The 16,743-nt window shown below is 40.2% G+C and overlaps 1 protein-coding gene across 3 annotated transcripts in view; it reads left to right on the forward strand.

Moving 5' to 3' along the window:
* LOC139687317 (protein piccolo-like) overlaps positions 1–16,743 on the forward strand; it is a 378,873-nt gene that overhangs the window by 340,923 nt on the left and 21,207 nt on the right. For all 3 annotated transcript variants that reach the window (XM_071584470.1, XM_071584469.1, XM_071584471.1), the window contains 2 exons: positions 9,847–9,893; positions 16,425–16,621. In XM_071584470.1, the coding sequence (XP_071440571.1) occupies positions 9,847–9,893; positions 16,425–16,621 (244 nt within the window). The remainder of the gene's footprint in view (positions 1–9,846; positions 9,894–16,424; positions 16,622–16,743) is intronic.

Genomic DNA, 16,743 nt, shown 5'->3' on the forward strand with positions numbered 1-16,743 from the left:
CGAAGTAAGTTAAAGACATCGCAAAAAATATATAAGGTCAAAATATTCATGGAGAGGTGATGTTCTATTACAGTTGAATTACCTCCGTGAAATATTTTAAGCTGTTTCCAGATTTATTGAGAAGCATACATCTGGAGACTCGAGCCATTCATCGAGGCGACTGGAAAGAGTTTGGGAAGCCATCACCCCATCCATTTCTGGGGCGTGTTTTGATAAAGCCAAAATATCTGGAAAAAAGGAGCCGGATAAGCATGTTTGAGATGAATTTCGCCTCGACACTTAATTGACTCGGGGACCGAATAAGACGTCTCCCGTGGAGGCGGAGATGGGAGGAGTGCCCCTTCATTACCAGTGCCGATCTCACGTCCGCGATAGGTGCCCTCCCCGACCGTTATGGTTAGGGAGACGAAATCGAACCGCCAGACGCCTAAGTACTTTACGATCTTTTCCTCCCCTCCATAAAACGGCTACGACTTGTGCTCCAAGTCGGCGCGATCGCGTTGATTTCTTCTCCAGTCCCCGCTTTTTTTACGCTCGCATTCACACCGCCGCGAGCCACCGAAAACAATGGTGTCATCGCCAACGGAAATGGATTTATGAGAGTTTGATTAGAGACCAGTAATCGTGGAGCACTATCGATTATTGCTGACGACTCCATAAACCTTTTGATTCTGGCTCTTTTTTTTATATATCTTAAGTACAACTGGAAATTTTAAGTTGGCCTTCGAATAATTGATTGAACTTCAAATGTAAATTCTTCTCATTAATAATCAAAGCCAAGCTTTAATCTTGTTCTCTTCCCCAGAAGGCGTCGTGGAGACAGTTTTCGTATTCTAAAGACGGTTTTTTGTAACGAATCAGATCCTCCTACTTTGAGAATCTTTCAAACACAACCATCTAAAGATTCACGTACATTGATTTTGAAAAATTGTGTCGTAAATTATTTAATTAGACCAAGACCGGTTTCATTTTTTGATGGTATAATTTTTGTAATATTAAGAAAGCATGGAGGGGGACTGAGTTTTAAAAGTAGCAAACAAACAAAGGTGCAAAATACTTTGTTTAAACATCGATGGCGCAAAAAAGACATACATACTTATAGTATAAGTTTCGGCGGTGGTTCCAACTTTGTCAGTATTTCAACCCTATTTTGCACAACTTTTAGATATTCAGGTGATTTTCCTTATTTGTGCTTTCTGTTTAAAACAATCGGGAAGAGGAGGGAGGGGAGTGGATATGATTGGAGATACACCCCACATTGCCAAACCCCCTCCATCTCCTCATCTCCCTCCTTCTTCCCAGCCTCCAAATGGTGCGTTTTACATTTCCTTGCTCCCATATAATAATTTCACCTAATGGTGTCTCCTATTCACCCAAACCGGCTGTAACTGATAAAAAAATCCTAAAACTGCGCATGTCGTTTCGCATTCTCCTTTTCTTCGCCCCGTGCCCGTAGCCCCGCCATCCTGTCGCCCGAAAGACGTGAGGCCCAAGGTCCGCCGTCGCGCGTAATTGCCCCGCGGAGGTGGGAATGGGGGGGAGGGGAAAGAGGCGGGGGTGACTGCAATAGGACATCTCGTAGATCGGACGTGAGATGAGAAGGGAAATAGGTCCGTCCGCTCCGTGCCTATATTTCCCCTTTTCAGGCGACGGAGTCCTTTCCCCGCCGGGGTCCCGACCTTTCGACTACCCGCGTGTCCTTCCTCATTTCCATACATGGTGCCATCCCTATCTCTTTCCTTCGCCACCCCCCCTCCCGCCCCCAACCCCCACCCCCCTCACTCTAATTCATCACTTAACCTCCACTTTGAATACATCGCCGATTGTGGCGCCGCGGCGGATGGCGGCCGAACAAACCGGCGCGCAATCTCGTCTCCGCGCTCAATTGTTTGATTCGCTCGTCGCGGACTCTTTATATAATGACGCTCATTGTGTCGCGGAGCTGATTGATGTGTATGAAAAGAAAACAAATAAAATAGTGAAAAATGGTCGCATTGTGTGTGTGATCAATATTTTGTGAAAAGCATGGGACAATATTTCTACCTGTTGCTTTCTTTTTCTTTTAACTGGACCCGCTCTTCCTCAAATATTTGTTGTATAAATTCTGTTTTTTTGGCCGAAAATTTGCAGACAAAGGTTGCTGCTTTGACGGATTTAAGACGAAATAATCTTATTTCGTCTTAAGTTCTTTTAAATTATTTTTAAAGGCGTCAGTGAATGAGGCCGGCTATCCAGGGAATGCCATCTCTTAAGTGAGGTATATGTTACAGAACGTATGGAGGATTTTTTTGCGTCGAAGATATTCATCATCCTAACAAACTTGTATTGAGTTTCCAGGTTAAAGGCGTAGGTATTAAAGACACTGGTAAGAGGAAATGATTAAACATTTTAAAACATGGGAGTATATTTCTCGAGGTCTAACCATGATAAAAACTCTCTCCGACCCTTAATGAATGCTTCTTTTCTTTTACGTTCTTTTTATCACGTCCGACAATCGACCCATTTTCACTTAAGATTTTTTCAGTTCTTTCATTTCGTCACCGCCTATGACACGAGCGACCCACCCCTCCCCTCTTAACGCGCGCCAGGAAAGCACTTAAGATTAGAATCCGCTCAGGATTTTATCGACGCCTATCAATTGAAAAGGTGTTGATGCATTCCTAACGACCAGAAGTTAAGGTGATAGGCATCTCATTTCGCACCAAGAATCGCGAATGAAATAACCTGCCTGACTCCTGCCGATCAGGCGATTAAAATTATTCTCTCTCCCGAGATACAAGTGACTTTTTTTGGAATGCTTATTTAACCGCTTTTAGAAGAAGGCATTATGGCTGGTCTGAAGGATTGTTACTCAAAAAAAGGAATGAGTTTCGTCTGAAATAAATGGGCGTGAAAGCTTTGGCGTTTTTTTCTTTGTATTCGTTTGAATAAAATCTTTCGGGGGGTTTGGCTTCTTTTGGGTGGGATGGGCGTTTGAACTCGCACAACTTTAAAGACAATATTTTTGGCTCGCCCTTCTCTGCTATCGCTGTGGGAGATCCTTGATAACGTATGCGCACCATCGACACTTATTTAAGTTGATTGGGTCAACTGCACTACTTTGACAGTATCTTTATCGCCACCACACGTGAAATAAACTAGACGCTTGAAAAATATTTTTGGACAGAAGAAAAATTGGAAATTTTTCGAAACTTGTCTTCTTGAGTCTTTTGTGAAAAAAAAAGTCATCCCCCTTAGTGCTGGATGAAACCAAATTTTAAGGAGCGATAAAAAAATCTTCTTTTTCGTTGCATAATATTATAACCTTTTTATTTGTGTTTTGTGTGTTAACCTTCGTTTTATATTTGGCGTTGGAGGTCGTGCTTTCGGCAACTGGTCGGAGAGTCCGGGCTCAAATCCGGGTGACGCCTCTGGGCACACTTAATTTCACCCAATCTGCGATATTTTTCGGGTATCAATTGTTTCTAGGATACAGTAGGTTTCTAGGAGGTAGGTTGCCCTGTTGAGTGAATATCGCTCGCTTATTACGAATTATGCTCCACCCACACCTATCAAACCAAACTACAGGTCCAAATACTGAAGTTGGGTTCATTTTTGTGTTGATTATAAAAATATAAACTTTATTCCATATGGCCTTGGGAAGTTTTTATGAGCATAAAGTAATTGAAGCAGTCCGTGAATAAAAATTAAATAGTTTATGCATAATTTATCGTCATAACTTGTGTAGTTCACATCTTACATTGCATAGAAACTGACAAAACTACATCGGATGATAAGAAAACTGATGATTAAATGAATAAAATTTATCGCAGAGGATACATTATCACATCAGATCACGTCACGTAGTTTGAATACCCATTGAAAGAGATCTAAAAAATATTCGTCATGCGATACATTATTTAGCATTACCGGATGCGAAAACTGCCTAGCACTCGAGGTTGTGTGTATGCAGATGAGATGTATTCACTTATTTTTAGTGGCAAGAATGAAACCCACTTTTTGTACCACCAACCCCATTTTAATAAAACATAATCTCTAACTTTATTACCAACAGTTTTTCTTGAATTTGAAGTAATTAAGTGCGGCATATAATATGCTAATAATCATTCCGGGTCATCTCAAACGAGATGGATATATTTCTGAATTTTAAAATCTTATATTTGAGGTCTCGAATGTTTAACCTGTAAAAATGGTATCAAAGGTTTGCTTTGCAAAGGTTTGGCTAACACGAACTTTAATCTTGTAATTTTCGTTCGTAAAAATGTTCACACTTAAGGGAAAGTTGTATATTTTGCTTTTCCATGTATATGCATTAGCGACGCCGATGGAAGTAGTCTAAAATTTTCGGAAATGATTGTTTTTTGCAGAACTTGAATAACATGGGATTTCGGGCTCAGAAAACTTGCTGACTTCCCGTTACGAAAATGCGTAAGAGGCATCGTATCATATCGAATACCGTTTTTCGGCATCGAGACTGATTTACACGGCAGAGTAGATATGCTTAAGCTACGTAAATGCCAAGGAATGGAGCCAGCTAATTCGTAGATTTATGTGTCATCCATCAAGTATTGTCGGGCGACAATGGCCACCCAACAATCCATTCCCCCAGCTGCTCTTAACGAGAAAGGGAGAATGAGAAAGAGCTCTCACCTTCCAGAATAGCCTTTGGGCCATGTCGAACTTATTCCATTCCCTTTGTAGGGCCACATGCTTTAATGCTTTGTAATATCTGATATCCCATCTCCTATCTATCTTTTGGATGGGAGTGGAGGGATTCTGCCCGTCACAGAGAACGCGATTGAGAATAAATACCGTCTGTCAATTGGTTACCTGCATCCTACGACACTAACCTAATATGCGAGTATGGGCATCATTCGTAGATTGGTAGTGCCACTTATCCATAAAACCAAGAAATACAATAACGACTTTAAATTACAGATTAAATCTCTTGCATTGATTGGAAAGATTTCTCTTTGGCATTGATGTTGAAAATGTGTTATTAGCCCCATAGTACAACGGTAAGCGATATCATGTCAATAAAATTAAAGAGATAAAATGTGGAACAGATAGATTTAAGATGTCATTTTTCCCACGAACTATAGGAGATCAGAATAACGTTATCTGACCGCACTAAGAGGGAAAGGTGTTTTGGGTCAAGGGTATTCTGGTGTGTAATCACTTCCTGCCACACACCCTACCGGTGGCTTGCGGGTTATTAAAGAAACTAAAACTTTTTTCGAGGAGTTTCTGTGGTGAATGTCACAGAATTTTGGCACACGTCCACCCGATACCCATTTTGAAACGTGAAGCTCAAACTATTCGATTGATTTCAGTTTATGATAGAGCATGTAGTTTTATTACTTCATTTATGTACTTTGGAAAAATAATAGTTCAATGCATTTTTGTTTACTTCTTCATCCTTCCTGGGGTCCCAGATTATCTTCCGAAGACACTTATTAGCCGTCCTCACCTCGACGGAAGATGCGTTCGTGAGTACGGCGATGTGTAAAATTTTGGTACTCCATCGTTGGACGTTAGTCGGTCATTTATCCTTTAAACACTGACGGTGAGGGTGTACTCTCGAACGAAGAGGTTTTAAATTTTGTTTAGAAGCTACCAGTACGTGTTACCGAAACATTTTGTGATGAATAAACGTGATGTTAATAATTCATGGCGGGTAATGAATGGTTTTTAATGTGTGTTGATCTCATTCGTTGGGATGTAGTAGGGTGGAATTGCTTAATTTCCGTTGTAAATTTTACAGAAAGTGATTGAATGGAACACAGACTATGTCGGTGAATAATAGGTTGGTGGAATTTAAATTTGTGCGTAATTAATAGGCTCTATAAGAGAGAGCTATGACAGGACTGAATTTTCAAGTGAAGAATCAAATTTTTTGTTCGTTCCATCTCAGATGATTTGAATGAACACGTGTGCGTAATTGATAAGTATTTTGTGAAAACTTCAGTCTCTTAATAATCGATTAATAAACAGCTCATTGGTTTTATACCAAGTCTGTTTAAGAGACCATGGTTTTTACGGTATATCTCTTACAGATTGTTCTGGTCATTGGGTTTAACTTATTTTAATGACTGTTTAATTATTTGGAGGATACGAGGTGGGATGACCGACTGGAGATGACGGTTTAAGGTGACGGGTTGGAATGAAAGAGATTAAAATAAAATTCTCGGTTTTTGATTAAAAATAGGTTTTGGTGTAATACTTTTTGAGTTATTTTGCTCAATGGTTGCAGATTATGGTTGTTAAATGTGGATGGCGAGGAATAAACGAGAGATGTTGCTAAATTTCCAGGTGCAATTGTGTCGAAGGATGGAAAGGGTTAGATTGAACGACAGGGTTAGTGATTGAGGAGGTTATGAGAGCAACTGGACGGTACGCGTACAATAAAATACATAATAGGAATAGGACGGTGGACTGGACAGGCCACATCGTAAAGAAGGACTTCCTGAAGAAGACGGGAAAATTAGCGGTCGGGGAGGAAAAAGGAAATTCGGCATGCTGTCGGAAATTAAGAGAGAAATTACCTAACAAGAATAAAGAGGGAACAAGATTCTAGAGGGAAGAGGAGGAAGTAGAGGAGGAGGATTCTAGAGAGTCTAGCGGAACTAATTTAATCGAGAAAATTCTGATGACAGTATGATAGAGTAGCGATCATGATAACTCGAATGTCGATTGTAGAGGGAGGCCCTAATTCCAATGAAAGATTTATGCTCTCAGCAAAAATGATATGTTTTTTTGATTTAGTTATACTTAAAAATTGCTTCCAAGATACTACGGTAGATGTCGCGGCAGTAACTTTTGACGGAGCCATCCGCTATTATGTATTACAATGCAACAATTTATGAGTGTAAAAATCATTCGCCTTGACCAGTCAATCCCGGTCAAGGCGAATGGTTTTAACATTCTGAATTTGTTGCATTAAAAATTGCTGCTTGTGTCTAGAAAAATACCTAAAGCTTTTGACTGAAATAGGTACGGGTATTCTACTAATTCCTCAATGTGGTGGATGACAATTTGGACAATGAGTGAACTATCGTGGTTTCATTTCCCGGGTGAACTTTCTGACAGATGACGGGTGGTCAGAGGTCTCATGACGGCTGATGGTGAGACGGGAGGGTTCTAGACACGCGCTGCCCGTGCCTGCATGAGGATTACTTGGTACTTACTATCCCTCTCGAGGTCAACTGGAAGGTACGCTTCCACTCCTTGAAGTGCGGCGTGGGTCCTTTCAAGTCCCGGCGCCATCCGAGAGCAAAACGCGCAGGATTTCTTTGCGCACTCGGGCGTGTAAAGTGCTTTTCACTTGTGCCGCAGTTTACAATTTAATGTGCCGCCTCTTTGTAGCACGGCGATATCTTCCCAACATTAGCTCTCGCCGACTCTGTGATCTCGGCATATTAGTGAGCTCAATTTGAATTTAGTATGGGCACGAACAAGGCTCCGACGATCCCGAGCGTATTTTGACGGCGTATCGGCGTTTTCGTTGCGGATAAGTTTCTTGTGAAATGGAATTCAGCTTCGAAACCTTTCACCTTCTTCCTTTCGATTATTCAATTATCTCCCGATTAGAATTACGTGTTTTTTTCGTATATTGCATTTCAAAAGTTTAGATTTTGAATGATTACAAAAATCCACCGAGTTAACAGTACGACGGTAATAATTCTCTGCGGCGGGAACTACTCTTTCATTTTCTATTCTTATTCCCAATTGGCTTCTTTCGTCGAACGATCGTGTTTCTTTCGTCGAATGATCGTGTTAGGTCTGTGTAGCATGCATCCATAATTTATAACCTTTAATCGTGTGCATTAAAGATATCCTTGGACAAGTCGGAGGCTACCCAACTCTTGGAATTTGGCCATGACACTGGAAAAATGAAAGTATGTGAAGCTTTTTAAGATGTTCTGAACCACAAGGACGTTTTGAAACTTTGGTCCCCCACCATGACCTATCCAGCTACGTACGTTCTTAATCCCTATATTGTCAGTATCGACTTTGCTCTAGTTGATTATCGTTAAGTGAGGAATTCCTTTCGTCCCCAAATAACCATTTGGTTTGCATTTGGAGTCTTTCACACCTCGGCATCCGTCGCGTCTCTTCGTTGACTGCGACACCTGTTGCACTCGCTTGACCCATCATAAACCCTCCCGTCGCCGCCTCGCCGCGACCTTGCCTCAACGCCTTATAAGGTTCTTATCCATCCTTCGCGTGAAATATTAATTCGAGTCAAGGTGGCGCTTTAGCGCTCTCGCCACGATAAATAACCCTTTCACGTTCATAAATATCCTCCAGGATGCCGTAGTTTTTTTTTCGCATCGCCCGTTTTCCTCGCCATTTTCATCATCCGTCTCCTGAAACTGTAACGAGATATTTCTGTCACGATATACATTTATGGAATTGAAATGAAAAAAAAAAGAATTTTTTCCCCACCTGTTCTCCACAACCCGACCGCTTCTCTTTCCAGCGGCCTCCGAACGAACGAACTCATTTCCCGCGACCTACAAAATATGTTTTGTTGTGATGTAGTCGTTTTCGTGACCGTGCCGTATATTTCCCGCGCTCTGATCTTCTACACTCCCCCCCTCCACCACCCCCTCCGCCCCACTCTTCAGCCCGCCCCACCATTACCCTTCCGGAGGCGCTGTCGAAAGACGTCCAGATGGCAATCCCGTGTCCACCCACGCCCCCTCGCCATATACCCTCTCCCGCACGGCGCGACTTGTCCTTTACAACCGAGGAGCTCCGTTGCGGCCCTGCGTTGTCCATTGGCGCCAATCGGGATTCGTGCACTCCCTCGACAGGCTCGCTCTTCACTTCACGCGGAGATTTTTTTCCAAAAAGGTACCAAATCAAGAATCTAAAATTAATTTTTTTGCTGGTGAAGAACATGCGAGACGAATTTTATCTGCGTCTACACAATACCATGCAATCCAAAGCAAGGGCCAGTAGAAGGGGGTGTTAAGTCAACACTCATTTGGGAAACTTGGGAATTTTATGAGTAAATTTAGAAAAAAATGAGGCAATATTCAATTTTCTTGTTTTGTGACTTAACTCGCATGTCCCTCTCACCCGGATTCGAATCCCGGGCTCTTAGAACATCTCCGGTTTACTCAAGTTTTTTGATTTTTTTCCGATACCAATTCTCCTCGAAAAACTGCGCTTTGGAAATGAAAATTCCCCCCCCCCACCCTGGTGCTCGAATTCTTCATGCCGTATGGAATAAGCTCTACTTTCACGCATCAAATCCACCTCTGGGTTAATTACTTTGGTTATGGATCGTATTTTTTTTTAACTGTTGTGGTCACGATTGTGTGAGGGAAAATTGAGTCTTCAGGCAATCAGTTTCCCTTCTATTTGTGATTTCACTTGCAAGTATAACTCGGAACTTGAATTATTCCGTGTCATTATTGTGCTCTAGGTATTTTTATTTATCGATCTTTTTTTTTATTTTAGCAAAATAGGCTATTTTTTGTGGCATTCAAGTGTCTTCATTTTCTTTGTGGCATTGAAAATGATACCAAATCCAACCTTTATTGTGTGAGATACTATCACAGTTAGAAAATGTGTACTCTCGGCGGAATCAAGGTGTAGGTTTAATCCACTTGTTGATTCGCAGATATTTTCATTAACCTGTAAATTCATTAAAAACTGGCGGATATTTAAATATGTACCTATATCATCTGGAAATGCTTATTAACTCATCACTACAAAAAATAAATGTTATGTTGCTTAAATAGCTGCATTTTTAAATGATTGTATTGTATTTTTTTTTAACTTCGTAATTATTGAATTATTTGTGGTTTCTGACGTTCTTTTATTTCCTTTCAGACGGCAGTCCAGCCAAATCTCTGGCAGAGGACCTGGAACGGAAGCAGGTAAACAAGCATTCTTATGATTTATATTTGGCCCTGCAATGGCGTAAACGGTAATAAATTGTATTGCCACCAGAATTTGGTGATTTGGTGCCTTTTGCATGTATTAGGAAGTACACTCAGCCTAATTATGCCCCTGGCAATTGTGAGTCTGACTACCGACGAGAATGAGTGGATTGTGATGTTCTCTCCTCTGAATTAAACTTCCTAATCCAGAAAGAGATAACGAGTATATAACGAATTCTATATTGTCATTTCCTGTTTTTTTCGAAATACCTTTGTTGTGCATAAATGGGGATGTACACAAAGGCAATCAATTTTATTAATTATAACTAATTACAAATCATTCGTCATAATTGATCCGAAAATATTATTTAGCCTAAGTTTATTTTTTTTAATGAAAATTTTTGCAACCGTCGAAAATGTTTTGATCCACATCACATTCTCTGCAGTTTACTATTTATCAAACTGCATGCACCAATTATTTAAAATATTTCTTTTCTCTCTTCCATAATGGTATCTCATTTATTTAATTTATATTTTAGCGTGATTTATGTCGAGAGGTCCTTTTGATGTGATTGTTCTATTCGAAATAGAAAGCAGTAGTATAACACTAAATGCTTTATCTAGTACACCTTAGACAGAGCGTTTTTCGCTATCACATTTTGATTTAATCGTTTTCATTTCTAACCCCCCTATATCATTTTATTTTATTTTTAATTAATTTGAATTATTTATTTATTTTTATTCATTTATTTATTTTTCCTCTCTAATTATCCTCACCATATCCTTTGCCCATCTGTAAGAGTACGGCTGGGGTTTAATTCTTCCCATAATATTAATACGGCCGTATTTAACGTTCGCTTCGTATACTAACTGCTTTACTTTGCCTTACAATGACAGCATTAACAGGATTTTCTTACTTACTTACTCTATTCAAGTGACGATTCCCCTCAACCCTATTATCTTCTATTGTTATGCAATTATTAAGTGTTCCTCGTCATTCAGCAGTCTTTAAAACACGCGAAAGCATTTATCAAATCTTTTAAAAGTACCAGTGGCCATTTTAATGTATTAATATATTTCCCTTCTAAATAAATTCGCTATTTCCAATGGCAGAGTTACCGTCAATGGTAATTCAAACGTAAAGTCAACGGAAAAGAATGGTGAGCTGCATTTTAACGATGTAGAGATGAATTAACTAAGTATATCTGTCTGATTTTCGGGCTTTGGTGCAGTTGATCATAGATCTCTCATCAATCTGATTTCTTCTCAACCTTCTCGAGTTCGTATGTTGTAGATTTGCCATCCATATAATGTAACAATCCTTGGTCTCATGTCAATAGTACGTCTCGCATGGCGTTGAAAGTGCGTCATGCGGATAAACCTAGTTTCCGTAAATGATTTGCTTCGGAATAAAGCTAATAACATTTTAGTTTCGCACAGATTTTCGGATTCGTTTAATTCTAACGTAGCTACGGCAAATTACTTGTCTTTAGTAAGTGTAAAGATTTCACTGTAAATATCTGCTTAACATTTTAACTGTGTTGTTTGATCATATTGTAATTATAAAAGCGTAGATTTCTGAATTTTTAGATTTATCTGTGGAGGTTAATGTGCAAACAAAATGAACAGAAAGGGAAACAAAGGAATTGCTTGGTATGACATAGCAACTCATTTGGTTTCCATGCCCGCTAGGCATGGCGGGAGAAGAGAGTTAGAGAAACTCGAAGAAGGCGGGACAATCGAATGCAAATTGGACGAACTGGGAGATGCAGACGATACTGAGAAGTAATAGGATGCCGGAGGCTGTCATTGCGGGGGGGGGGTGAATATGTTAGGTAAGCAAGATTGAGGGAGAAAAAGAATGGACATTTTGAATAGGATGAAGGGAGGTGGAAAATGAGCGGAGTTAATGGCGATTTATTATGCAATGGGGTTTAAGTCAATTGAGTGTTGTGTCGTTTGTTAGGATGGGATCAGAACTGAAACAGTGGATAGTGCCTGTTCCATCGAGAACCTACCCTGATCCTCTAGACATCTGCCAATAAATAAGTTATTCCAATGAATTAACTTCTTGCATATGTCTCTGCAGTCATTATTCACAACTAGTTACGTTTTAAGTCAAGTGGGAGCGTCTTGTTGGTATAACTACCCGCACGTCAGGACCGTGTAGCTGGTTTGTGTGCTCAGCCAAAACTCGCTTGGGAAATAATATTTAAATTCCGATTAAACCGTGGTCTAATTCAGTAATCACTAGTTAATCTAATTATTAACCTACTCGTGGAGCTATTTATAAATACTGCAGCAAGTATACATGGAATATATACACTAAGTGCACATAGAATATTTACATGAGTATACAAGGAATATATCCTATACACTTGTATAGGAAACTTAAGATACACTTCGCCCGGATTTCTTGAAAGAAGCACACATTTTTAAGAAAATCCATTGTGCTAATTCTTACAGCATTCCCATTCTTAATCTGCGCATCAATTTGTGTTTACTCTGAACTTCTTTAAAATTAACATTCAGTAAAATTCTGATTGCACTGTTATGCAACTGTTACTAGAGGCTCACTGTTAATATTTTTAAATTTATGATTAATAGCTTATTATGGGAACTTAACCTATTTCGTGTGGAGAACTATCGAAACCTTTTTCTTGGTGCTTGAAAATTGCTGTTGTAATTTAGTTCACCTTTAACTGATTCATGATACTCGCATATTTAGTCAAATCGCTGTCTAAAGTATCGTGGTGTACTTATTGCAACGTTCGAGCGAAGAAATCAAGCAAAAGCGGCCTCATTAGGCTAAGAAGATAGTGTTTCATCAAGACAATGCTCACCAGCTCACAAATCCGATATTGCACAGGCCAAAATTCATGAATTAAAGTTAGAATTGCTACCTCATGCACCCTATTCGCCAGATTTAGCCCCCTCGGATTATGTTCTGTTTGCAAACTTGAAATAATGGCTCGGTGGTCAAATATTTTCCAACCATGAAGAAGTGATGTCGGCAGTAAATGGCTATTTTGAGGATCAAGACAGTTCTTATTATAAAAAGGGTATCGAGCAAATGGAACATCGCTGGGAAGTGTATAGAGCTGAGAGGATATTATGTTGGAAAATAAATATATTTTTTTCCAAAATTTTTGAATTTTCTTTGTTGGGCCGGGAACTTCAGGGATTACCCTCGTAAGTGTGTAACGCACATTCGGCCGTGGTATTGTGACGCAGTTTGGTTTCATGTACGGTTAATTCTTTAATCCTCTATTTGATACCATTTTCTTGGGAAGTAAGTCAGCCTGTAAGTAGATCGACCTGATAAAATCTTATCCCCTAAATTTAGTCCCGTCTTATGTAGAAAGATCTTTTAATGTATACAAAAATTTTATATGACCCATGAACTGAACCTAAGGTCAATAATTTAGAAAAGCATACTCATTAGTCAGTTCTACATGCAACAAGGAAGTACGTTTCAAAATTTTGTGATTTCCTTAAACCATTTTAAGATATGACAATGAAAAATACTGTGTATCAAAGTGTACACGTTGATTAACTTTATGGTTAAATGATTTTGTTTTCAGAGCTTGACTTTGAGTTTCTTTTTAGCCTTGAAATAAAATGTCGAAGTTGAAATAGAGTGGATCTTTAAAAATCTACGAATCTCCCAATTTTTTAATGAGGAAATATTTTGTTTAGAAAAATCACCATTTATTAACTACTTTAAATGTTGAATGAGCTTTCACAGATTTAAATTTTCTCGGTAGAAAATCTGAGCGAATCTAACTTTAACACTTTTACATTTTAAGTTAGTCATTAAGTACCAATTGCTATTCCATTTGGCTTGACCAAGGGCCAGCATCCAAAACGAATGGTTCACTTCACGGTGTACTCTTATGCGCGAAAAATTTCGCTGACCTTAAGAATGAAACTAGTCATCGATGGCGCCATCGTACGAGTGATTTAAGTGCCGGACACTTAAACAGCCAAACCTATGATGTCGCAGTCATTGAGAAAGTGAAAATTCAGGCGTGAAAATTGCTGAAGATAGAAGATTTTTCTAATTTTTTAATGTCTACATACCGAAATATTTTGACCATTTGTATGGAGAAATGTGGGCTCACTGTTATTTCCCCCCCCCCTCTCCTCCCCGTGTATCATTTGATTCATTGGCTGAAGGCTTATGCCGGAAAGTTACCCACAAAATAAATGTTGTAAATGATCAGCTTCCGAGGCCGAATTCCGTGCGGCTTTTCCGCCCACAAGAGTTTTTTTCCTCACAACCACCCTCGTAAACACCTATCCTTGGCCCCGAATGGGCATATATTTCCGCCACTGCAAAACCGTAGTCCAACGTGTTACGCTCTCCTTTAGCGCTCTCATTCCTTCCATGGCCTAACCAAGTTTCCGCAATCTGTTGTTCGCGAACAAAAGAACGATATAATGACTAATGTAGTGCCCTTCAATCAGCAAATAAATAGTTCTCATCTGGATCCTCATAGGGAACAAGAAAGTCCTTGGGTTAGGTTTGCTTTAGTCAGGAACGACGGTCATTTACACCATACCGATAAGAACAGATTTACTCATATCCGTAAGAATTTAGGAGTCTTATTCAGTTTCCACTAAAACACAATTGCCTTCCGTTGTTTCCAAACGCATTGCTTCCTTCTCCATTTCATTCCCATGACTTTATTTTCCTTAATATGCTTTTGGAATCCATCACGAAATGTCCCGTGGGCGGTATACATGGGGATATATAGTTTCGAAGCGCGACAAAAATCCAAGGGCCAATATTTCTCGATTTAATACATTTCTTTAATGATAGCTGCCTTGTTTTGTGCGTTGTGGCTTCTTAATTATTCCTGAATATTTGTCTCTCCGGGAATCGATCAATAGGAAAAATCCGGAATTCTCTTCTGTCGCGAAGAGTTTTACTCTGTCGGAGTTCTCGTATTCATCATGTTCGCGGCAGCCGGCAGGGAATTTTTTACAACACAGCATTCATCATCATCACGGGTCTTCAGTCATAAGATTATTTTGAGGCGGCTCTCCATTCTCCTTACGGCCAACTTCTCCATGCCTAGATATTTCTTCTCTTTGACGCTAATTATTATACGATGTATTGTATGACATAAACACAGTAATCAACCCGAAGGTCGGTTTGGCAGGTGATGGTAGAGTTCAGCCAGTACTATGCCCGAAGGCGTGTGAAATTCACACATCAGGGTAGGGGGGCCAGTTCCTTTCCCTATGCCGGTTATGGTTTCCCAGGAAGATCTGGTACCCGAAAAATCACATAGCTTTGGTACAGCTGCAGGTTCCCCGCGGTAGTCCAGGGGGTAGAGCGTTGAACTACTGACCGGAGGGTCCCTGTCAGGGTTCAATTCCTGGGGAAGCCTCTCTGGATACCTGCAGCTCCACCAAAGCTATGTGATTTTTCGGGTACCAGATCTTCCTGGGAAACCATAACCGGCACAGGGAAAGGACCTGGCCCCCCTACCCTGATGTGTGAATTTCACACGCCGTCGGGATTGGTATTGGGTGAACTCTACCATCACCTACCAAACCGACCTTCGGGTTGAGTACTATTTTTATAGTTTATATTGTATACATTACTCTTATCTCATCCAGGATCATTTTTGGATCTTTCCGTTCAGCTTTCCTGCTACGACTGTCGTAATCAGATCCGTTTGCTTAAATATTTGCTGTATTAAGTCTTACTCCCTTTTCTTTGCAGAGTTTTCATTGAAATTCTTACTTCTCGCAGAAACTCTTCGTTAGCTATGCGATCTATAATTTGAACTTCGGTGTAGCACCCCCTGTACAACACTGCAATCACAATGCATCCAACTTTCTCTTTTCTTCTTTTGTCGTTGCCCATGCCATCAATAACCATCGATAAGCATTCTTCAGATATACGATGTGTTCTACTGCCTTGTGCTTTCCTTTAACCGTAGACTTTTCTCCGCTTTAATAACTTAACTTATATGGGAATGAATTAAATGTAAAATAAATATATTTTGTTTAAAAATATACTCTAAAGATATTTTTTTGGGAATGAAAGAAAGTGAGACGATGAACAGAATGAGCTGCGATTAAAGATTAGAAGGAAGTATTCAACATTCGGTCTATTCCTTTTTTTCACGTTTCGAATTAGCTAACTTCCATTTCCTCCAACAATGTAGGGTTTCGTCCTACCATATCCCTTTCCACTATCCCATAGATCGGATACCCTTGAGGATATGTTATCGTCTATGGGCATAATTTAAGGAGAGAATAGAAATCGATATTGATTTTATAGGCATGTAATTGCTTCATTAAATGTGTTGTAATACCTTTATTTTGTGTGTTATAATTTTCGTCAGTTCTAATTCTTTCTCTTATAACATCTTAAACGTGTTGACGGGAGTAAGTGATCGAAGTCCCGTGAACTCGTCACCGATCTAATGTTGAGATCCCCTTGTCATCAGGCAGGTGGATCGCGTGAAGTTGTGGTGTGATTTGTGACTGTCTGTCCTTTGTTTTCAGATGACTACGACGAGACCTGTGTCAATGGGAATGACAAGGGCAGTATGGCGGCGCCTCCAATGAGCGCCGTGCCCCCACCCCCTCCGCCGCCGGCCCCAAGCGGAGGCGGGGCCCCGCCGCCTCCTCCACCCCCTCCACCCCCACCGCCCATGCCTCAATCCGGCGGCGGGTTCCCGGGAGCTCGCATAAACAGCGAGGTAAGGGATGTCAATGTATTTTTGTGGTTTAACTCAGATGCGAACGCAGTGTGAGCTTTTTCGAAGCGTTTCCAAGGAGTTGAAATTCAAAGGATTGAGAATTATTTTGTATTCAGTGTAGG

The sequence above is a fragment of the Hetaerina americana genome, unplaced genomic scaffold (assembly GCF_022747635.1).
Source record: "Hetaerina americana unplaced genomic scaffold, ioHetAmer1.1.p SCAF_19, whole genome shotgun sequence".
Lineage (NCBI taxonomy): Eukaryota > Metazoa > Arthropoda > Insecta > Odonata > Calopterygidae > Hetaerina > Hetaerina americana.